We start from the raw sequence: 24,277 nt of genomic DNA on the forward strand, positions 1-24,277 counted from the left end.
ATATGTGAATATTTTGCCACCATTTGCTGCAGTACTTTGTCCAGTTCTTCTTGCTTTCAGTTGTCTTTATAACATAAGCAAACGTCCACACCACTGGGTAGCTTTGAATATCTTGCACCAGAATCCAAGCAGGATTAACCTTGATTGGGATAAAGTGGGACCTGTAAGATATACCCATTATTGTGGAAATCCAGAAAAGTAAAATGGCTTTTTCAACCAGTTTCCAGCAGATATATGGGAAAATATATAAATAAGATATTTCTTATCTTCCAGAGAACACCCACTGAAAAATTGGGAGGAGATGTATAGCAATAAATAAATGATAGTGAGTTCACTTACTGTATTTAAACTGTGGCTTTGTGTTTTATTGTCCACAATTTTCCATCTGAGGATGATCAAACTAAGTGAAATCACGAGACAAATGCTGGCCATTTTTGTAAGTAATAATAAACTCTGATTTCAAATAAGCGCAATCAGCTTCAGCAGTTGAAATACATTTTGGTTTATTTTGTTTCTATTTTTTTTACATATACATATATCATATACATATGTGAAATCCTTCACTGGTTTGTTCATTGTCAGAAACATAAAAATCCATTCAGAAGACTTTAGGCTTTGTTGTGCCAAAACAACATTATGTCAACTTATTAAAAAGAAAGATAGTAATCGTTATGAATATGAACACACACAAAAGGGGATGAGAAGAGAGTATAGTATCTCACAGCTTTTCTAGCAAATATCTCTAGCAATGGTAAAACAGGAAAATGTATTTACTGTATGTACAGAAAAAAACGAAAACAAATGTAAACTTAGTCTCAAAAATATTATTTCAATGATATATAAAAACAATATCCACATAAGTGAGAGTCCTTCTTCCATATAGTGGAGGAGCTCTCTAAGTGCCTTCATTTAATTGTGAAATTGCCTGTGTAGTACCTGACAAAAAGGGAATAATGACTTCAAGAGAAATTGTGTGATGCTGACAGGGCAGCCTGTCCCAGTTTGATGCCCTTCAGACTGGACAATGTATTTTCCTGTAGTCCAAAAACAGGAGTGTATTTGCTGTATGAAAAGGTTTTTGGATCCTTTGGCTAATTGTATGAGGAAAGGAGGTTTTGGTTTGCCTCTTTATGTTCCCATGGGGAGTCATTAAGATTCTTAGGCAAGGTCCTTCCTCTTCCCCCAGATGCTCATTTCTGGCATTTGCTTGGCAGAACATAATCTGCTCTGTATTTCAGGAAAGTCTGGTCAACAGTTCAATTGCCCAGTGGATAGTTGGGGAATATCAACATTTAAGAGAAGAGTAGCCTATAGGTCAGATGATGGAGACTTGGATAATTCATTTTTGAGTTTTGGTTTGGTAAAGTCTCCACTTGAGGGAAAGGAATCAAAATAAACATAAGCTACAGTTGGAGGGCAATCGTTGCTTGGGTTTTACATAGGGACATAGAGAAGCAATTACTCTTGGAAAGAAATTAAAGATATGTTTTGAGCAAGGAATTTCAAGCAATAATTTTGTTACCTCCCTGTAATAACTGTTTTGAATTATGTCTCTGCTCAACTTCCATTTCCCAGAAATGTCACATTATATAAACTTCTACCAATGCAGTAAGGACAAATCATTTTGTTGGCAGTAACTGCGAATGAAAATTGTTAAAGGCTTCAGCTTCAAGAATGGTGTACCAATTGTTGCTAAAATGAGAGGAATGGAAACTCAGGCATTCAAATCAGAGGCAGGGGATCAAATGGCTGCCCAGAATCCTTCTTCACACTTGCCACAATGAACTTTTTTCAAACTACATGTTGCTTTTTAATGACATGATGCAAAGAGGCCAAGTTTGAAGGACACTGATTTAGGATCATCAATCTCATCCTATATTTTATAAGATATGCCCTGCTTTCCTTATTTGAGCATCAAAAAGCCCCTCTTCCTTTTTTTAATGTACCGCTCTCAATGTGGGAAATATCAAAGTGATCTCTCTTCCATTTCTATTGAACAGGTCTCAGAAAAAAAATCAACATTATAAAAACAGAGGATATTTTCCTTGCACTTAAAATCTTGACCAATCTTCCAGGCCAATATGAGGTAAAAGAAAATGAGATACCTTTCTGAGATTCTGTTCTATAGTACAGTGTTTCCCAACCTTGGCAACTTGAAGATATCTGGACTTCAACTCCCAGAATTCCCCAGCCAGCATTCGCTGGCTGGGAAAATCTGGGAGTTGAAATCCAAATATCTTCAAGTTGCCAAGGTTGGGAAACACTGCTATAGTGAAGATTTCACAGGACAATGTCTTTAAAGAAATAGAACAACTTGCATCTGGCCTACTACAGACTTGTTCTTTAATTCCAGGGGGAAAATAAAGTGCCACAGATGTAAAGAAGCAAAAATACAGCACACATTTCCTACTAATTCTCTTTTACCACTTTCAGGGAAATGGGTAAACTAGAGCACTTCTACATTGGCCTGATGGATTTATATGATCTACCTCTGCTAGCATGTTCTACTTCTGCTGGTTTGTTACCAGATAAAGGTTCTTTAAGCTCGTAAGAAGAATAAATAACATATATATAAATATATATGTACACAGTCAGATTTTACAGAGAACTGTACCACAGGTGATTATGTAAATAATCATAGAAGAATGGTGCAGAGAGACCACCTAGAGGCAAATCTAATTTGTTCAAAATGACAGATATAAACTGAGCCTCAGAACTGCTGCAAATGTCAGCCATACTACTTCTTCAAGTGATACAAATGATGGAAAACAAATATGCAAGATTCTTAAACTCTGCAGAAGACATAGAGTGGAAAAGACGATGCAGAACTCTGCTAAACAAAGATGGCTACTATATTTTCAGTCACTTCAAGATAGAAAGATAAACTAAGCACAGCAAAACTTTAAATATAAGCCACAACTATTACTGAGGCCAGCTCATATGGAACCAGTGGAAGAAGACACATCATCTCTTCCGTGCCTCTTCATCAGAAAACAATCAAGCATCAGTTCCATATTTGCTAAGATTTAAACAAATCCGTTTTTACCCACATTATACCTCTGCAGTAATAACAAATAATCTGTTGAGACACACAGATATGCTCATTACATTCAAATATACTTGGTGAGTTTTACTTCCAATTTAATTTTAGGTAAGGATTCTCAACTAATCCCAAATTTTGATCTGCCATTGTTCAGGTTTCTGGGATTGCTGTTCCTATCATCCCCAGCCAATATGGGTGAATGTCTTACTGGTTTGGAAATAACAGGAATTGCTAGTTAAATAAAAAGTTGCTTTGCTCTATCTATACAAGCCAGAAATGAGCAAGTTTCCAATGGATTCAGAAATAGTTTGGGCTCAGTGAATGAATGTTGTAAATCTCTGCCAAGGTCTGAACTAGAAAATTCCTCGCAATATGTTTTCCAAATGTGCTCCCTCAGATTTCAAGGAATTCTTTTCTTCCCAAAGTTTGCAATCTGAAAACCTTTTCCCTGGAAGATATTGAGAACTGAATATAATCTACCTTCCATGCAAGACATATAGCTTATCACTCAGCTCTACGTAGTCTACATGGTAGACTTGATCAAATCTTTCAAAACTATATAGCTGAATAGCAGACCAATCTCCTTACAAGCCTTTTTTGAATTTCCTAGCAAGAGCCTATTGGGGAACCAATAATTTCTTGATTTCAGAAACCATGGTTTCCCATGATAAGCCACATAGTTAATGTTAAATAAGGAAAAACAATAGTCTATAATAAATTAATAGTTCCAATTTCCTAAAGCTTATAAATACAATTTTCAGAAATTCCAATCAGCTGAGCCAAACCTGTAATATTTTCAATCACAATAACTGCATAGGACAAAACAAAAATGCACTTAAAATGGATGATATGCATTATTAGTGCAAGATGAACTTTAATTTCTTTTTTTAAATATATTTTTATTGGTTTTGCACATTGATGAACTTTAATTTCAATATTGCCAAATCATTCAAATTCTCCCATTGTAGGTTAATAGATATAAGCAGCATGATCTCCATCCTGCTTCTTAAAAAATACATTTTTGTAGTTTTTAAAAGTCTGTGACCAATGTCAAAATTACTTTTCCATTTTTTTTCAACTGTGAAAAATTAAAAATTAACTGTTTGTCCCATAGTCTTAGCCTAATTTGCTTGATGATATCTCCAAAAGATTTCTCCCTCCTCAAATAATCTTTCTCATTGCATACAGATAATTTTATTCTGTTCACCTTAAAGAAACTCAAAATGAAAAGCAGAATTCAAACTATAACAATTCTTAATGGGCAAACATACCCAGATCAGTCAAAATACTTAAAATATTTTTCTAGAAATCTTCACAAACGTTGGACAAATAATATATGTAGATGGAGACCTAAGACTGAAAGATGAGACTTGATTACAAACATAAAAGTTAAAACTTGCCACTGTCTCGGTTAATTTCTTTAAGTTCAAGTACAGTGCTACTAAAGTTATACTTTAAAAGTTTGGATATGTTTCTTTTAAACATAATTTAAACTAAAGTGCTGATTTTTGAGACTTCTCTGTCTGTTACAGAGTGTGAATGCATTGCAGCTTTGCCGATAATAGAACTAGGAACATATTGTACAGCTGAAAATTAAACGGAATTAATGTACCATCCAGAGATTCTCTTTGAAAAGAACATCTAATCTGGCTCAAAACAGATCCCAAATATTAAAATGGCAAGATACCACAATATAAAGAAAAATAACAGGCAACTGCAACCACTTTGGGGTGATCTGTTAAAAGAAGAACTTGTTTTTTTCTTTCAAAATGCATTCGACTTGGTGCAATAAATAGGACCGTTTTGAAATCTAAGCCTAGCTGAATTTAAAAAGGACTCCAAGGACTATAAAAAGCTACAATAATAATTGTATAGCCTGGTTATCAAGCACTGAAGAGTTCAGCTCCAAAGCTTTTAGCTGCACCTGTCTTAGGGAATGTAGAAGTTGGAGTGACAACAGAGTGTTGGCCAAAACCGAACAGAAAGACTTAGAAATAAAGACATTGTATAGCTGGCAAGAAAACACTGGGAGACCGAGGGGGCAAGGATGTTCTGGAAAGCTGTTCTCGCTGCTTCCAGACACAGCCAATAGTTTAAATATCAAGGGATTTAGCCTGCAAGCTATTCCTGTGGGTGTTGTAATTGCTGATATGAGCTGCAGGATTTCACGAACAATTTTTAGATCATGTACAATTATTCGTAGTTACCCACCCAAGTTTCAAAACCCCTGGGATTAAAAAAGTGATACATAGCTAAATGTGTGTTGTTTTTTTAAAAAAGCCACAAGGTTGTAGGAAATTTGGCTATTTTGCCACGAACTTCCATGGCAAAGTGAAGTAACATTAGGGAAACCTTTGACATATAAAAATATATCCAGAGACCAGTGAATATACTTCTATAGGAGCTTCTTGCCATAGACTCTGACAGCCATGGCACAACCGTAAGGATTATATACACAATTTGAATGCCAATGTGCCAATTCTTGCAGAAACAATGCTTGCAAACAGCAAAACAGAATTATATAGCACAAGGTACCTTGGCCCTATCTAAGGCCAGCCAAAACCTTTTAATTGCAAACGACCTAAGTGTAATTGTACCTATCAATATACATATTTCACAAAAGCATAGGCAACTATTTTGATGCATGCTCTTGTCTAGATGTGTACATCCGTATCAACAGTGCACCCATATCTCCCATGCAAGGTAACTACACCTTAATTTTCAAGTGAGCAAAAAAAACCCCAACAACCCAACCTTATATATAAAAGCTGATTCATAACGCGGTTATGTAGGAGAAGCTTAATCATAAATTGCTGCAGTCAACACTTCAACAAAAAGGCAGCTTCATGTTCACTCCAAGTGCAATCTCTGATGTTCTGCTATATAAGTGAATGCGAAGTAAAAGCAGATTTATTCCTCTGAGAAAAAACTACTGAGCTACTTACTAAGATTGTAACGAAGCCAAAGCTTGCTTGACCCCTTATTTCAGGGATGCAGCCGAGGAGTTGACTGCTGTCTAGGTAATTTACAACACACCCTCTGCCTGCCACCACCATAGGCACCTTGGAAGTAATAAATAATTTGAATGCCCCTCTGCTTCTGAAAAGAAATAGACACAAATACATTCATGAATTGCAGCCCTTCAATTATTGGCTGCACTCCTGTTTCCCCAAGGCAACAGTCATCGGGGTGCACGTTGAGAACAAGAGTGCATATAAAGCCCATTCCAGCTTTTAATTGTGTGACTTGAATAGCCGTCTTGGGGTTTGTTTCAGCCTTCTGGAAGCATCACAAAAGAATCCAGGAAAAAAACAACAACCCAGAAAGCTTCCAACTGTTTTATCAAACCTCTTTCAAGAACTGTACTTTTAATATTAAGCCTAACGGGCTTTGACTAGAGCTTGATTCTTAGAAAGTGAAAAGAGGACAGGGAAAGTGAAAATGGAAACATGACACAGACAGTTAACTTGACATGTCATTATGGGCATTATGGAGAAAATTGCAGTCTCTCTCCCTCTGAGCACAGAGATCCAGCTAGGTGGCGTTTTTTTTCTGTTTATAATTCTAGGGCTCTTATCCTAAATCATGCTCACTACTTTCCAACTGACTGAGTACTCTCTGGACCAAATCCAGACTATGAAGCAACCCACAGTTTCACACAAATGGAAAAGTACCTAGTATTCTAAGGGGGGGAGGGAATGCTTATTTATTATTTATTATTATTTATATTATTTATTTATTTGTTAGCTTTATATCCTGCTTTTCCTCCAGGAGGTCAAGGGGGGGAAGTAATACCCTCTCCAATCTTTGTATACAATCTGGACCAAACTCCTACTAGGTCATCAAAAAGTCCATGTAACTCACTGGCGCTGACTCTACCAGATGAAGGGAATATATATGTATATAGTCTTGCTGCCTGGCTGTCGCATTGGTTGCTCCAAAATCTTACAGGGCTTGTTGATCTACAAGAGAAAGAAAGAGCAGCCACCATTTCCCCACTGATCATTTTTCCAAAGTGAGTCTTTATATGAACAAATATTGAGTGAGTCACTACGTAGACGGGTTCACACATTGCTTTATGCCAGGGTGCATTTCATTTGATTTTGGCTCAGCGAATCTAGCTATTGTGGTCTGCTGAATGGAGTTTGGTTAGAACAAAGCACAGCTTAGCGCAACGGGTGAATCCAACCACCAATTCTGCATTGTAATGGAAGGTGTACATCACACACACCTGATAATGCCTACCATGCTGTAATCATTCCAAAATGCAAATCTAAAAACCCTACTATCCTAGAGTTTGCAAGCACCATCAAATAACACTCAACAAAGAGACGTGGAGGCTAACAGACAACCAACATGGAAGGCTCTTGAATAATTCAGTTTAGTGTACTTTGCTATGGAACTGCCCTAGATAACCTTAATATAGTATCACCGTCTCACCCATGTGTAGAGGGGGGAAAACTGATTTCTCCCTTTTCAAGGGATGAGTTTAACATTTCTCATATGTATCTCTCTCCGGCCTTACCATGGTTCTTTTCTCAAATATTTTTTACAGCTGCTTCATTTTTTCCCCTGAACTCCATTAGTACAAAGTATACATTGAACTAACACAACCCGCTCCCACTTTAAAAAAAAAAATACTGCCACTTCTTTTTGTTTCAAGAAGGCTGACAATTTGCTGGCTTTTCTGAACTCTGATGAAACTATGTGCCACTCTTTGTGAATCTTTCTATTTCAGCAGGAATTAGCAACTCATCCAGTACCCTAAATACCAATTTAGTATTCATGACATGCAGTGATAACTAAATGACTGAAAAATGAAGGAAATTTTCTTATGAAAATACAGTGGTAAGAGTCCTATCTTAATGAACTTCTGATATGTAACTAAGATAGCAGGTTTAATAGAGATTGATGCTGGGAACTATAATATTTGTGGCATCTAAACAGCCGCAAGTTACCAGTACTGAAATAGAACAATACCTTAATTGCACTTATATAGAATGTCCTGACTAGTGACAGCTTTTATTTAGTATTCTAAATTTAGGAGCCTAATTCAGAGCTTTCACATGTGTCACCCTGTCGTTTTCTTATCTCCCAGCCTGACAGAGCTTAGGGGATGGGTCTTTTTTAAAAAAAAACAAAAACCAACAACACACAATTTATCCTCTTCAAAATGTGGGCAAAGAAATGTACAAACCCCGCCTAGAAAATAATGCCCCTCTAGAACATATGTCCTTATCTTCGCGCTGCCATTTCTGGGTTTAACGAGGTTCAACAATTTTCAAAATTTCTTATTTCCCAGAAAGCCTTTTTCCAAGGTTCCTGATTATAACTTGAACCTCCATTGTTCTGGTTATTTCTTTTGTCTTTGGTTTGCACTGCAGGATGTTTTTCATCATCAGGATTGAGCGGAAATGAGACCACTCTAGGAACTGTAATAATGAGAGACTCCTTGGGCCTTGTTTTGAAAAAAAATCAGGAAATTATAGTATGAATATTGGGATAGACAGACATCTCTGTCAGGCAATTCTATAGCATTGGGTACCTGTTGGTCAGCAAATGGGGACTGGAATGACACCACATTTTGATCAACTAGTTTATAAAGTGCCTGAAAATACTTAAACATCTGAAGGAGGACCATAATGCCAATTGAACAAAAACATTACACAGCTACTGCTATCAGTACAACGAATATATGATTATTTGCTGTTGAGAATCATTAGGGTAGCACTATGTGCAGTAAAACAGAGAAGGTTATGGTAGAAAGCTTCCACCCAGGAACATGAAAAAATAAGACCTGTTTCAGTTGAAATCATTTCTATTCAGCGAAAGTCTTCATCTGTTTCTGTATCCAAAATATTAACTTGTAAAGTTTGGACTCAGAGATCACAATAACTGATCACTCAATAATCTAGTTACTGCCATATCTTCCACGACACATTGTTACCGAGCTTGGCAACACCTGAACATTTTTTTCCCAGTCTCTTATACATCTTAGCTTATCCGCTGACAAGGCTTAACAAGTTGATAAGCCTCCATTTGTCTCGTCATTCCCCCAAGGCTGAACAGCAGCAGCAGTTCAGATGAAAATTACAAGCCAGGAAAAGAAAACCAACATATGACAGAGAGATATAAATATACCATGAAATATCTCCTGTCCCTTTCTCGCCTCCCTACTTCTTTTCTGATTTTTAAAAAAGGAGGGCTGGATCAATTGCTCTATGGTAACTTAACTAGGCAAACGCAAGTTAGAAGCCAAAACATTTCCAACAACCTGTACAGAAACAACAAAATTTACAACTGAAAAATGTCACTAACACCCAATTCAGGCAGATGTGTTAATTTTTGTTTGTTTCGCAAAGGACAGGTTATCAAAGAGAGAGCCGTGCGTGATCCTCCAGCCTGCCTTGGTTTCCTTAAGTAACCTTCTGCTTGATGCTGGGAGTTTCTGGTCGATAGTCTTTCCTCTCGGAGACATTACGCTTCACCTTGGCACTAACAGGAGACTCCTGATTTAATGAAGGGCTGGAGTGGCATTTCTTCAGTCCAGGACCATCAATCTCACTGGTACTCAGCAACTCCTTTCCTGCTCCGTCTTTCAGAAGAGACACATAGATTTCATAACGGGTTTTCTGGAAAGAAAGAAAAGACTCGGTCTCAAGTGTCACTTCTACGATGTGTGTGGAAATCAGTCATAGCAAATTGGACATAAAGCAAGTAAATTGGCAGAGCAATATTAGCTAGAACATCATCTTTCGGCTGTGGCGAGGGGGGCGTTTGCCCAGGTTCGCCTGGTGCACCAGTTGCGGCCCTATCTGGACAGGGAGTCATTGCTCACAGTCGCTCATGCCCTCATCACCTCGAGGGTTCAATTAGTGCAGCGCTCTCTACATGGAGCTACCTTTGAAAAGTGTTCAGAAACTTCAGATCGTGCAGAATGCAGCCTGAGAGCCATCATGGGACTTCCTAGATTCGCCCACGTTTCTGCAACACTCCGCGGCCTGCACTGGCTGCCGATCGGTTTCCGGTCACAATTCAAAGTGTTGATAATGACCTTCAAAGCCCTACATGGCATTGGGCCAGAATACATCCGGAACCGCCTTCTACCGCACGAATCCCAGCGGCCGATAAGGTCCCACGGAGTTGGCCTTCTCCGGGTCTCATCGACCAAACAATGTTGTTTGGCGGGCCCCGGGGAAGAGACGTCTCTGTGGTGGCCCCGGCCCTCTGGAATGAACTCCCCCCAGAGATTAGAATGGCCCCCACCCTCCTTGTCTTTCGCAAACTACTCAAGACCCACCTTTGTCGCCAGGCATGGGGGAGTTGGGATATTCCTTCCCCTAGGCCATTACAAGTTATGCATGGTATGTTTGTGTGTATGTTTGGTTTTTATAATTAGGGTTTTTAGTTGTTTTATTAAATTGGATTGTTACATGTTGTTTTTACCATTGTTGTTAGCCGCCCCGAGTCTGCGGAGAGGGGCGGCATACAAATCCAATAAATAAATAAATAAATAATAGAGGTGAAACGGGCATTCCAGAAGTAATACAGGAATGTCTTATAAACCGAAAACTGAAGGACATGTCTTGGCTTTTTTTCTCAGGAGAAGCATTTGAGCTTTGAACGATGTATTTTGAAAAGACATGCAAGGAACCTTGTCCAAAGTAGTGGATTTCAGAGTGTGCAATAAATTGTGGTGCAATGGTTAGAATGCAGAATTGCAGGCTAATTCAGCAATTTGGCAGTTCGATTCACGCTGGTTCAAGGTTGACTCAGCCTTCCATCCTTCCGAGTCAGTAAATGAGGACCCAAATTGTTGGGGGCATGATGCTGACTCTGTAAACCACTTAGAGAGGGCTGTAAAACACTGTGAAGCAGTATATAAGTGCTATTGCTATCTTCAGCCTACCCACAAGACTTAGGCAGGATAAAGATGTTTAAGAAGGATCCTTATTGTTGCCGCACCTTGTCTTTTCCTACACCTCCCCTTTTATCCCAACTTGATTTGGGAGGGAGAATGCTTTCTCTCATTTTATGCCCAGCTAATCAGTATATAAAGTAGAAAATTCAGCAATGGCAAATGGATATACATTTACACGTAAAATTTAGAAGTTTAATGTGGTACTTACTAGCTTCTCATCTTTCCATGATTATGAATATAATAGTGGAGTATTATGATGTTAAAATGATCATTATAGAATTGAACTTAAGTTTTTTCTCTATGCCATGTGTTCTGGTATGGTATGGATTTCTAATTATTTGTAAAAGATACTGTTGCTGGTTTTCAGTTAGGCAGATCATTGCAACTTAATATATCACTTCACTGCCACAAATTTCTGAGCCTACCAGGAACCAAATACAAAGTGTAAAAGAAGATTTAATATATTTTTGAAAAATATCTCAGTTCCCCTATGCCTGACGGCAGAGGTGGGTTTTAAGGAGCTTACGAAAGGCGAGGAGGGTGGGGGCAATTCTAATCTCAGGGGGGAGTTGATTCCAAAGGGTCGGGGCCGCCACAGAGAAGGCTCTTCCCCTGGGTCCTGCCAAACGACATTGTTTAGTTGACGGGACCCGGAGAAGGCCCACTCTGTGGGACTTAATCAGTCGCTGGGATTCGTGCGGCAGAAGGCGGTCCCGGAGATAATCTGGTCCAGTGCCATGAAGGGCTTTATAGGTCATAACCAACACTTTGAATTGTGACCGGAAACTGATCAGCAACCAGTGGGGATTAATCAGAATTCAGAAAAAAAGGCTTTTAAAAGGTGCAAAATGCAGTTTCCAGTATTACTTATTTAATGACATGCATTTTGACCCTTCCTAATAAATCATGACAAATGTTGATGAAGTTCTACCAAATGCCATCCATTCTTTAAAGGAAAATCTATTGTCAAAATTTGGTCTCCAACCAAGTACAAAAAGGGCTTTCTCTTATTTCAAAACATGACTCAGCGAGCCAAGCATTGCTATACAAACACAAGAAGACTTCAAGGCCTCTTTAAAAGAACACATCAGAAAAAGCAATGGTTGGGGATGAGCTTTGGAAGAGAGAGATTTTTTTTTTTAAAAAAAAATCAATTTGACAGTTAAATGAAATAGTCATGTGCTTAGTATTTATACTTCCAACAATGGTGAAAAGACAAATAATTATATAAGCATGTCACTCAACAATACCGAACTAGTGAGATGAATGCAGATAGTATTCCGAACTGATTATGCTTCATCAGATAATGAATATGCTAGAGAAATGAACAGAAAGGAAATGGTGCCAGGAATGCTGATTGTTGTATAGCAACCATTCTTCAGCCTCACAGGTTTTTCCGCCTCTATTCCAAATGCATAATATAACAAATGTTTTATTCAGAATCTTATTCAGAATCTAAGCAAGACTTAGAAGGGAAGTAACAGATCCTGCCCTCTGGAATATCGTCTGAGATGAGGATGGCTCCCATGTTCCTGATCTCTTATAAAAGCCTTAAGACCTGGCTCTGCCAATTGGCTTGAGGACCCAATGAGAGACCTTCATACTGGAAGTTGCAGCCCTATTTGGACCGGGAGTCACTGCTCACAGTCACTCATGCCCTCATCACCTCGAGGCTCGACTACTGTAATGCTCTCTACATGGGGCTACCTTTGAAAAGTGTTCGGAAACTTCAGATTGTGCAGAATGTAGCTGCGAGAGCTATCATGGGCTTTCCTAAATACGCCCATGTCACACCAACACTCCGCAGTCTGCATTGGTTGCCGATCAATTTCTGGTCACAATTCAAAGTGTTGGTTATGACCTATAAAGCCCTTCATGGCACCGGACCAGATTACCTCAGGGACCGCCTTCTGCTGCACGAATCCCAGCGACCAGTTAGGTCCCACAGAGTGGATCTTCTCCGGGTCCCGTCAACTAAGCAATGTCGCCTGGCGGGACCCAGGGGAAGAGCCTTCTCTGTGGCGGCCCCGGCCCTCTGGAACCAACTCCCCCCAGAGATTAGAACTGCCCCTACCCTCCTTGCCTTTCGTAAACAACTTAAAACCCACCTCTGCCGCCAGGCATGGGGGAATTGAGATCCTCTTTCCCCCTAGGCCTTTACAATTCTATGCATGGTATGTATGTATGTATGTTTGGTTTTTATATTAATTGATTTTTAATCATCAATACCAAATTACTATTGTACACTGTTTTATTGTAGCTGTTAGCCGCCCCGAGTCTCTGGAGAGGGGCGGCATACAAATCCAATAAATAAATAAATAAATAAAGCTGGCTGAGGAATTCTGGGAATTGAAGTCTATAAATCTTTACTAGACAATTTGTCTAGTAAAAAGTATTAATCTAGGATGGTGAATCAGATGTGTATTTGCTTTGTTTTGAGCTGGGCAGTTAGTTTCTGAAGACTCTAATAATTTAGGACAAGGTTGGGGACCCTTGTCCTAAATTATTACAGACTGAGTCTTCAGAAACTAACTGCCTAGCTCAAAACAAAGCAAATACACGTTTGATTCACCATCCTAGATTAATGCTTTTTACTAGACAAATTGTGCTCTGTTGGGTCATAGTTACAGAGATATTTACTTACCTAAATCCCCCCCCCCCCCCCCCCCCGCAAACAGCAAAATAATTATTGGTGGGCCAAAAAAAACCCCAGTTGGAATGAGAGCAACCTTTAACTTAACACGCTGGTTTCCCCACCGACTTTCATTGTAGGAAGCTGGCTTCAAGGACTAGAAATGACAATCTCGTAACTGCAGGTAGGCAGCAGCAACGAAGGAGCTATAACTTTGCCATATTTTAATCTCAGATCCTAGATTTTGGTTGCATTCTGTAAATTAATCCATTTAAGGTCAATCAATTCAAAAATGTTGTCCTATGATACACTGCTTTTCCCAACTGAAGGTTACAAACAATGGAACGGAGCCTAAATAATACATAGACATCAACAGAATAATTTTCTCCCATCTAGACCTTTTTGATTAAAACATAGCAATGTTCCTTCCATTTTAATCATAGAGTTAAAAGCTTAAAGCAGATATAAACTCTCAGTACTCACTTGCTGAAGTGCTATGATCTCTACAATGACTACCTTTAAAATAGGGCCCAATCTTAGTTGACATCAACTAACCTCAAATTCCAAATAGTGGTCTTTCAACTTGTAGTCTTCAATTTCCTTCCCCTTAAGTTTCTTATCCGGTGGGTAGGAACGATGTTCGGCTAGTTCAGTAGAGACCTGCTTCAGTTTGCTCTCGTGGGATTTTAGCTGGTCATCCTGCAGAGGTAATTACATGCTTTAGAATGAAGCTTTAGTGCTGTGATAGTGAACCTATGGAAGGTACACCATCAGTGCTCTTAATAAAATGATTTAAGCACTCATTTCTATTGCTTTTAGGAGTGTTCAGTTCCTAAATCTGAAATTCAACTATTCCTGATTCCTAAACCAGCAATTCAAATATTACATGGATTTTATTTAAATTAACAAGAATTTTCCAAACAAAATTAGGGGAAATCTATCCATCAGGTGACCTAGATCTGTACTGGTAGCCCTCAACTTACAACCAATTGCTTAGTGACTGCTCATATTTACAAGAGACCTCCCTTGGTGGTACTTGCTACCTAAATCCAAAGTTTGAACAGTTCCCCCTCTCTTGAGTGATTGCATGACAGCACTTTGGAGATTCAGCGTTCAGGTTGCATTTATGGCCATTTACAGTGTCCTACAGTCATATGCTCATGTTTTATGATGATTTTGCAACAAAATCAGCCCATAGCAAAGTATAAAATCAACAATTATTTGAGAATGATTGCAAGGGAGAATAATACTGGAAGTCCTGTTTGTGCAAGTTGTAAGGAGTCTTGTAAGGAGAGGGGGAAACAGGAAAAACCCCAATCACCTGAGATAATTTGGTGGTGGAGGCAGGTAAGAGAGGGCGGCTGAATTTCTTCTGGGATCCAATTGCAGCTGGAAACGGTGGAGCAGAAAAAACAGCTGCCACAGAATTGATCTTATTGATCCAGGACTCCATTTCTTCAGGGCTCCTGTGGAAGAGAGACAGATTAATCAGTGACTCTGGCTAGCCTCCGGTATAACACTTGCACATTCTCTTCAATATCTGGACTGGCATAATAAGAACAGACAGTTTAGGCCATTCTTATATATTCTTTCATCAGAATATGTTTCTCTTGCAGCAACACAGGAGTTGCCCCTAAGCGTAAGCCATATTTAGGAAAATTTCATTCATCTGTGGTTTCATTCCCACATTTTTCTTGTTTCCTACCATTTTTTTATTCAACAGTTTTTTTCTTGCATAATACATAAAATCAGCCACAACTGGGACCAGCAACGATTGTTGAACAAAGCAGTTGCTAAGAGAAACATCACATTTTAAAAAAACCTTACTTCAACTTTCCTTTGCTTTACAGACCTACGAAGATCATGAATGTGAGGACTGGATCTTAAGTTACTTTTTCATCACCGCTGCAACTGAAAATGGTCACTGCTGCTAAATGCGAACTTGTAATGACTGCTTTCCTGTTAAGCTTCAGAAGACAGTAATAACCTTAATTTAAGATTGAAGAAGGCAAGATGTCTGCAGGACATGGTTAAAAAACATCAAGATGGTGGCCATCAAGTATTGATCAAAATTCTGCCTGTTTTTCATGTGCCCAGACAGAATTTTGAACTTACCATCACAGTGCCAATTTGACTTGTTTTAATCATACCCTGCAGACACTTTAAAGTATGGTGAGGGGCCATGGCAAGCAGAGTTTTTTCTGGAGTCATTCATTGAATGCCTCATGTCCCCAAACCTAGGTTTCTGATAGGGTAGGGTAGGATAGGGTAGAGTAGAGTAGAACAGAACAGAACAGTACAGGATAATTCTTTTTGGCCAAGATTGGGCAGACAAGGAATTTAATTAATGACATTAAAGTCCAGTAATGAGGAGTCCTTAGTGCTCCCTGGGCTTGGCTGTTCTCTTCCAGATTTTCCTTGATCCAAATTAGGTAACATCATCAGTGCACTGATGTCACCTAGTTTGAGTAATGAAATATCTACAAGAAAACAACCAAGCTTAGAGAACACCAAGGACCCCACATTTAAACCCTGAACTGCAAATAATAGCTAAAGTTCACTTAAGAGATCTAGGGATATTGCCTCTCCCTTTCTTCTTTCCAATCAGAAGTAATCATTACAACAATTTAAATTTTATGATTAATCCCAAAATTTAATTTTAATCTTATTATTTACATTTCTAGTTTTTCCGCTAATAAGGTGGGATAAGGGTCTAGCTCAGCCTTCTTCAAATGTTTTCATGCATTTCAAAACACACTCCTATACCTTTAGCTTAAATTTAAACCTTACTAAAGTCACGTGCATGTCTATTTTGTATCTTTTCCCCTCTAAAGTTTAAATGACTAAAAGGATTCATTTTTTAAAGATATTATTTTGAGCAGCATGTCCTGACCTTAACTTTGATTATTAAAGTAAAAGCTGCATGTTATATATTACCACATGTGCTAAGGTGTGCTCCCTCCCCCTCCGCCACCCTTGCATACATTATGGCAGACCTGCAATACAGATTTAAGGCCAAGGCAGCTTTACAACTGCTGAATAATTCTCCTACTTGGGTTGCCTGATTCAGGATGGGACAATTTGCTGCAGCCAACTTGCCAAGGCCAAATCGCCATGACCAACTCAGCACAGGACAACACGCTACAACTGAACAATTCAATTTAATTATTTAAAATTATTTAAAATAAAAATTAAAAATTATTTTAATTTTTGTCATTCACATTTCATTCTGTCCCTCCTTTTGCATCCTTTCTTTAATGATTCTATGCCACTGTTTCTTTGATATTAGTGTTAGCTCTTGTCCCACAGTGAATTGTCCTGTGGCATGGTAAGTTGGCCATGGTGAATTAGCCATGGAGAATGGTCTTAGACCACCTGATTGGCAATGGAAACTCCTATCAAGATGCACACCATTTTATAGGCAAAGGATGGATCACTGATAGCTTCAGGATTTGCTTATGGAGCCTGCAGTCCTTTTGTTATAATTTATTACTCAGAACTGGGAAATATAGTTTTTTAAAAGGGAGAGGGGAAAAACAAACTTGAAATAAGTCTTTGGAGAGGCCCACAAAGTTTCTAAGTTTATTATTTTTTTCATGAACCATGCCGCGCAAGCAACCAAACTAGAACCTACTGAGCTTGAAAAAGCAACACTCTCCAGTCAGCTGTCTTCAGTTTCAGGACATTCGGCTTCTTCTCGTAGTCGGTTGCCTTTGATGCTAGTGCATGGTGCACGCTGACGGCATTCTTAAGGTCGTCCTCTGATAAAGCCTTCTCTGGTTTGTATTCGTCCTGCGGAAATTAAAAGGATAAATTTATTTTGCCTGTGTTTCCTTAAGCCCTGGCTGCAATCAAACAGCAGGCACTACGTCAAACTGCTTTGTAAACAACCGCCATAAATGACAAAGGCAAAAGCCAGTTGTTACAATCTTATATATGTTTGCTGCAAATGAGGGATAGGTGAGAAAGTAACTTAGCTTATCTTACAGTATGAAATTACCCCATTCACTCTTATTAAACATATTCAAAGCGGAAAGCCTGATCTACCCATGTGAACAAAAGAATACATTTTGCAAAGAAAAGAAAAGATTCAAAACATCAGTAGATCTGACTGATAGATACGTGAACAAAGGTTTACTCTTTTATTTTTATTTTTTTAATAAAAATATATTTATTAACAATAAATAGGGAAGGGATACATGAAGTAAAAGAAAATACACAGTATCCACAGTACTCTTTATTTTAAATTACAAATGAATATGGAAATCTGTTGAGAGAAGTTTCATGTATGAACTTTTTATTAGATTTATATCCTTCCCTTTGAACAGGAACTTAAGATAGCATATATAGTGCTTCTTCCTATTTGTCCCTGCAACAACGACCTTGTGAGGTAGGTTGGGTTGATCAAGAGCAATTGGCACAGTCACTCAATGAGTTTCAATGGTTGAGGGTGGATTTAGAACTCAGATCTCTGCACTCCTCCTCCATTGCCTTAACCACCACACGTCATTGGTTCCAATAAATGCACAAATTGAAAATAAATGCATATAAATGTGAATATGAAAAGGAATATTTTCATTATCAGCAAAAATGTTCTCTTTTATCCCTATAGCTTTCTTCTATTCTCTCATTATTTTATCCTATACTCTCTCTTCTATTCTTTCTCTAATTCTATTTCCTCGAAGGTGTCCTCTATTACCTTCATTATGTATTATTGTGTATTGGACAAAATAGATAGATAGATAGATAGATAGATAGATAGATAGATAGATAGATAGATAGATAGATAAATAAATAAATAAATAAATAGATAAATAGATAAATACACACACACACACACACAATGGGTCTCTACTGGAATCTCAGCTTGGCACGTGGTGAACAATACAAGTAAAAGGGTTTCTAGGCGGCATTGTTGGCTAGTCAGCTGGCTATATGGACTTATCATGCCCTCCCTTCCTGTTCCAGGTTGCTTTGGGCTGGCACCAGCAAGTACTCTTCAGGCCTGGATGACTTCTGAACTGACTGCAGCCGGCTTACCTTCTTGGCTCCTCTCCCAGGATGAGTCCCATCACCCAGCACCTATCTGTGTACCCCATACATCCCCCTCCCCTTGTACATGTGTGGCAATTCTGGAACGGTGCATTGTGGCAACTTTGAACAACGTGCTGCTTCAGACATTGGCATTCATGGGCCAGAAAGCCAATTCAGCATATGTCTACCCAGAATAAGATTCTCTGAGTTCAATACAACCTATTCTTAGAAAACGTTCCTTCTTTCCTTTCCTTTCCCTTCCTTCCAACCATTCCTCTAGGTCAGGGGTAGGGAACGTTGGCTCTTCTATGACTTGTGGACTTCAACTCCCAGAATTCCTGAGCCAATCATGCTAGCTCAGGAATTCTGGGAGTTGAAGTCCACAAGTCACAGAAGAGCCAACGTTCCCTACCCCTGCTCTAGGTGCTCAAAGTGACATATCTATTTTCCCCAATTTTTCTAAAAATAGGGGTAAGTGCAGCAGTGGGCTACAAGCTGGAACGCTAAGTTGCGCTCGCCGCCGCAGCTCGTAAGTGTTTGCGGGGCCAGCGGCTCCATGCACAATTTTGCTACCTCCACAGGTGCAGAAGCAAAATCACAAGTATGTACAAGCTGCGGCAGCGCATGCAATTTAACATTCTGGCTCATAGCCCACCGCTGGGTAAGTGGCTCAAAGTCAGCCAATCAATTTCTGCAGCTGAATACTATTAACTAGCATTTAACTACTATAGCACATGGGCTGACGTCTTCCCACTTCCAAAACCTTCAGATGAGTTATAAGAAACATCCTAGAAGCACCTAGCACAGGTCTATTGTGTAAAAATGAAGCCAGCATCCCCCTCATTTTGCCATGGTGATTTTTCTCCCTTACATCTAACTGGCGGATGTTCTGTACAGCTGACATCTTCAATTACAAAAGACCATTAAGATAAAATGCCATGGAGAACTCTGAGCAAAAAAAAAGAGCGAGGAAATGGCATAGAAAACATGCAGCAGAATTCCAAATCAGTCCTGATGTCTGAAAATACTTCCAGTAGCAGCCAGACTAATTAACCCAAAGTCTTCTGTCTAGTTGTTACAGGTCAGCTGTTGATTAAATCCATTTCAACACAGCATTGATCCATGGCAAACTCACTGTAGAACCGCCAAAATCTGTAACCAGATAAATAAAAAATTCCTCCCAGGCTTCAGCGACGAATTTGACTGATGTGCTAAATATCTAGAGAGGGTCGTAAATTAGAAGTCAAAGCAAATGGGAGAAATGCTTTTAAAAGGGCTGGAAATAAGCCTACAAAATCAAGTCAATGTATTACCCAGGTAGAGTGATGCCCATTAAAGTTATGGGGCAAGCCAGAAATGCAACCAAACCAACCGAGGACAGGTGCCTGCACTTTTAGCCACTGTACAGAAGGAATAACAAATGTGAAAGGTATGACTTCTCTTGGTCCTAAGCCTTTTCATGCCTCTTTCACAGAACCAGGAATAGTGCTGGAGAACTATCACTTTCATACCTGACCTTGAAGTTACCTGGAAGTTAAAACTTGCAAGTAAACGACACATGGCCTTAACATTGATGCTCTTTTTGGACAGTTGAGGATTTTAGCAAAGACAATCCTGTACTAGGGCGGTGTGGTAATTAAGATGTTGGGCTTTTCAGCTGGAAAGCTGGCGGCCCATGTTAGAGGTGAGCTCCACGTAACAGGGTGAGCTCCTGCCCTCTCTCCAGCTCTAACCGCTCAAAAGCATGCAAATGCGAGTAGATAAATAGGCACCACTTCATTGGAAAGGTAGAGCACTCCATGATAACATGCTGGCTTCATGACAAAATGGCTTTGAAACAGGGATGACCTCCCTCCCTGGCAACGACTAGTGAAGTAAAATCTACAGGGACTCCTTTACCTTCATACTTCCAAACCCTGTACTAATATTAGTAACTGTTGTGGTTAGCTCTGGCCCAGCTCCTGCCCCAAGGACTGTGGATGTGGGGGAGACATCCACATGCTGCAGGCCTGTTTTGCCCCCGGTGGAATCTGCTGATGAAGGCTCCTCTGACCAAGAAGACATGAGTGACAGGGAGGAGGAGAGTGTGGCAGACAGCTCAGAAGGAGATCAATTATCTAGCTCCTCCTTGGATTTAGAACAAGAGTTAATGATACAGCCACGCATGCGGAGAGCGACGCATAGGCAACAACAACTGAGAGATTATTATCAAAGAAAATGAGGCCACCTGTGGTTGGGTGGGGCTGTGGTAATTAGTGAGGCTGCTATAAATAGCAGCCTGTGGGTTTGGCCATTGTGGAGGATTATCTGATCGTTGTGTTTCGTGCCTGCTTTACTGACTTTGACCTTTTGTATGCTGAGTTTTCCCCGCTTTGAAACTAAACCAGAGCAAAGTGTGTTTCACTTTGTGAAAGAAGAAGGACTGTGAATTGCCTCACAGCTGCAAGCTAAGTATCACAGAACTGATAAGGGACTTGTACAAATTACCAGTTTGTTTGGAGACGAGTGCTCTTTGCTATACCAAGAGAGGGCTTAGTTTAAATGAATTTTCGGGAGGAGTCTACCAGAGAGCCCGACAGAACAGTAACTGACACTTCATTTGCATTTAAGAGCTGAGGTGGTGCAGTGGGTAGAGTGTAGTACTGCAGGCCACTAAAGCTGACTGTAGATCTGTAGGTCAGCGGTTCAAATCTCATCACTGGCTCAAGGTTGACTCAGCCTTCCATCCTTCTGAGGTGGGTAAAATGAGGACCCGGATTGTGGGGACAATATGCTGGCTCTGTTAAAAAGTGCTATTGCTAACATGTTGTAAGCCGCCCTGAGTCTAAGGAGAAGGGCGGCATAAAAAAATTGAATGAATGAATAAAATAAATAGTAAATAAATTTAAGATGGGGTTTTGGAGAAGGGAAGAAAAGCTTCTGGTGCTAATAGAACTCAACAAAAAAAGGTCAGAAATAGTTGGGAATTCTTCTTGCCATATGGATAGGGAGGGTTAGAGTAGTAGGTTAGAAAAGATAGCAGTTCTGGCTTTCCTCGAGTTGGAAGCAAAGAAACTTGGTTCCTAGGAATAGAATCCTTTCTCATACTTAGGATAAAATCACAGAGGCTCGTTCACAATTTCTGAATTGCGACTGGCGCCTAAGATTTTGCTGAACAAGCCTTAGAAATTCTGTACTCATTTATTTTCAATTTTCACTGAATGTATAAGGGGACAATTCCAAAGCAAGCAGGCATCTGATTATGCTAAACAAAAACAAAAGACAGGAAATGTATGCGTGGTTAAAAGTCTCTTTTACGCACAAAGCAAAAATCGTTTTGAATGCAGTCAAGCATCAGCGCCAATGTTTGCTCTAAATTTTCAGACAGATGAAAAAGAGACATCACTCCGTTTTTCTTACGTTTGGCAAGATGAAGGATATTGCATACACCCCAAGGCATAATGTAGAAACCTATTCCAGGGATTACTCAGCCAAATCTTGTGATCAAAATGCAGACTGGAGGGTAGAACACTGAGATGAAGACAGAGGCTCCATTTTCAAGCATTGCTAGAGGATACTACAGAATAGGTTTCAGCATGGTTTCAGTTGAGAAAAGCATCAAAAGTTTGCTCTTTTTTTGGCACTTCTGCCAGAAATTCCTGCAAAGCACATTTCATCTACTAAACCCAAGTATAATTATGGGCATTTTGCAACACTGAGTTGCAACATTTTTTAAAAAAGTATATTTTTATTGATTTTTTTAACAAGGTTAATATACACACAACATAAAACAGTGCATAGTGCAAAAAAAAATGCCCACCACCCCAACACACACACATACCCCACCACCATATCGGGGGTGTTTCTTATATAACCCACTATAAGCTAAGAGCAAATTGTCTATTTACATATTATAGAGTGATTCCAATTTATTTCTTGTAGCTTGGTCTCGGATTCTACTCGTCATATATAATAATAATAATAATAATAATAATAATAATAATAATAATAATAATAATAATAATAATAATAATTATTATTATTATTATTATTATTATTATTATTAATTGGATTTGTATGCCGCCCCTCTCTTTAGACTCGGGGCGGCTAACAACAATGATAAAAACAGCATGTGACAATCCAATAATAAAACAACTAAAAACCCTTATTATAAAACCAAACATACACACAGACATACCATGCATACCTTGTAATGGCCTAGGGGGAAGAAATATCTCAACTCCCCCATGCCTGGCGGTATAAATGAGTCTTGAGTAGTTTACAAAAGACAGGGAAGGTGGGGGCAATTCTAATCTCCGGGGGGAGTTGGTTCCAGAGGGCCGGGGCCGCCACAGAGAAGGCTCTTCCCCTGGGGCCCGCCAGTCTTCTTACTTTGTCCCACCGTCCCATCAGTTGTTTCAATTCAGTTTCATTATCCAAATTTATCCTTTTATCCATCATTTCAAATTGAATATGGTCCACCATGTACCTATACCAATTTTGCATTGTCCATTTTATCGCATCCTTCCAACCCAAAACTATTATCGCCTGAGCGCTTTCTATTGCTGCTTGTTTTATTTCTCTAAATTCTCCCATCGCATTGCTTTTAACTAATACAGTACTGCCATTTCCTTTGTGATTATCCATTGTATATTTAACATTCTATTTATGTCCTCTTGCACTTTTTGCCAAAATTCCTGCACCATAGGGCATTCCCAAATCATATGCACAAACACTCCTTTATCTTGACAGCCATGCCAACAATTACCCCTAACCTTCTGCCGAAAGTGTGCTAGTTGAACGGGAGTATAATACCACTTATGTAATATTTTCCTTCTCATTTCCCTAATTCTTGTATTCTTACTTTTCCTTATATTTTCTACTATATTTTCCATCTCTTGTACCTCTACTTGTGTCTCATTTTGCCACCATTTAGTTAATCCTTGAATCGTATCCCTGTCTGATTGCACTAACAGCTTATATATATATTGGTTGCTTACCCCTTTATATCCTCACTTTTTTCTCTTATTATTTTCTCTAACCCTGTCTCCTCCCTCAATACTGCTTCTTTATTCTCCCTTTCATTAAGATATTTACATATTGCATTTATTTGTAACCATCTTTCCTTACCTAACCACCATTTTATACGATTTCTACTTGGCCTACCATCCTTCTCATATAACTGTTCTATCTTAGTTATCCCTCTTCCCTTCAACTCTGTTATAACCCTATTCAAATTTGTTTCATTATCTCTATTTATTACATAAAGCAATGACAGTTTAGATTTATATAATCCCATTTTCCCCTGCCATTTTTTCCAAATTTCCCTTTCATGGGACCTATTAATTTACCTAAGTCGCTCCTATTCCACTTTATAAAAATTAATTCTCTATTCTTCATCCCGTTTATCTGTTTTTCCAATTTCCCCCATTTGTTTTCACATAGTTGCAACTCCATTAACCTTTCCATTTGAAAAGCTTCCCTATACAGCTCCAAACAAGGAACTCCCCATCCCCCCTCTTTTTCATTCGCAATTAACCACTTTTTCCTTATTCTTGGTCTTTTATCTTCTTCAATCCAGTAATTAAGTTTTTTATCCCACTCTTTAAACTTAAATGTTGATAGCCCCCCTGACAGCACCTCACTGAGTTGCAACATTACTATATGA

The 24,277-nt window shown here is 39.1% G+C and overlaps 1 protein-coding gene across 4 annotated transcripts in view; it reads right to left on the reverse strand.

The window, feature by feature from the left end:
• Positions 1–486: 486 nt before the first annotated feature.
• PSD3 (pleckstrin and Sec7 domain containing 3) overlaps positions 487–24,277 on the reverse strand; it is a 248,184-nt gene continuing 224,393 nt past the window's right edge. For all 4 annotated transcript variants that reach the window (XM_070742360.1, XM_070742361.1, XM_070742362.1 and 1 more), the window contains 4 exons: positions 17,231–17,388; positions 14,918–15,062; positions 14,152–14,295; positions 487–9,675 (listed from right to left, as the gene is read on the reverse strand). In XM_070742360.1, coding sequence (XP_070598461.1) covers positions 9,460–9,675; positions 14,152–14,295; positions 14,918–15,062; positions 17,231–17,388 — 663 coding nt within the window. In that variant the 3' untranslated portion in view covers positions 487–9,459. The remainder of the gene's footprint in view (positions 9,676–14,151; positions 14,296–14,917; positions 15,063–17,230; positions 17,389–24,277) is intronic.

This window comes from Erythrolamprus reginae, chromosome 2, assembly GCF_031021105.1.
Source record: "Erythrolamprus reginae isolate rEryReg1 chromosome 2, rEryReg1.hap1, whole genome shotgun sequence".
NCBI lineage: Eukaryota > Metazoa > Chordata > Lepidosauria > Squamata > Dipsadidae > Erythrolamprus > Erythrolamprus reginae.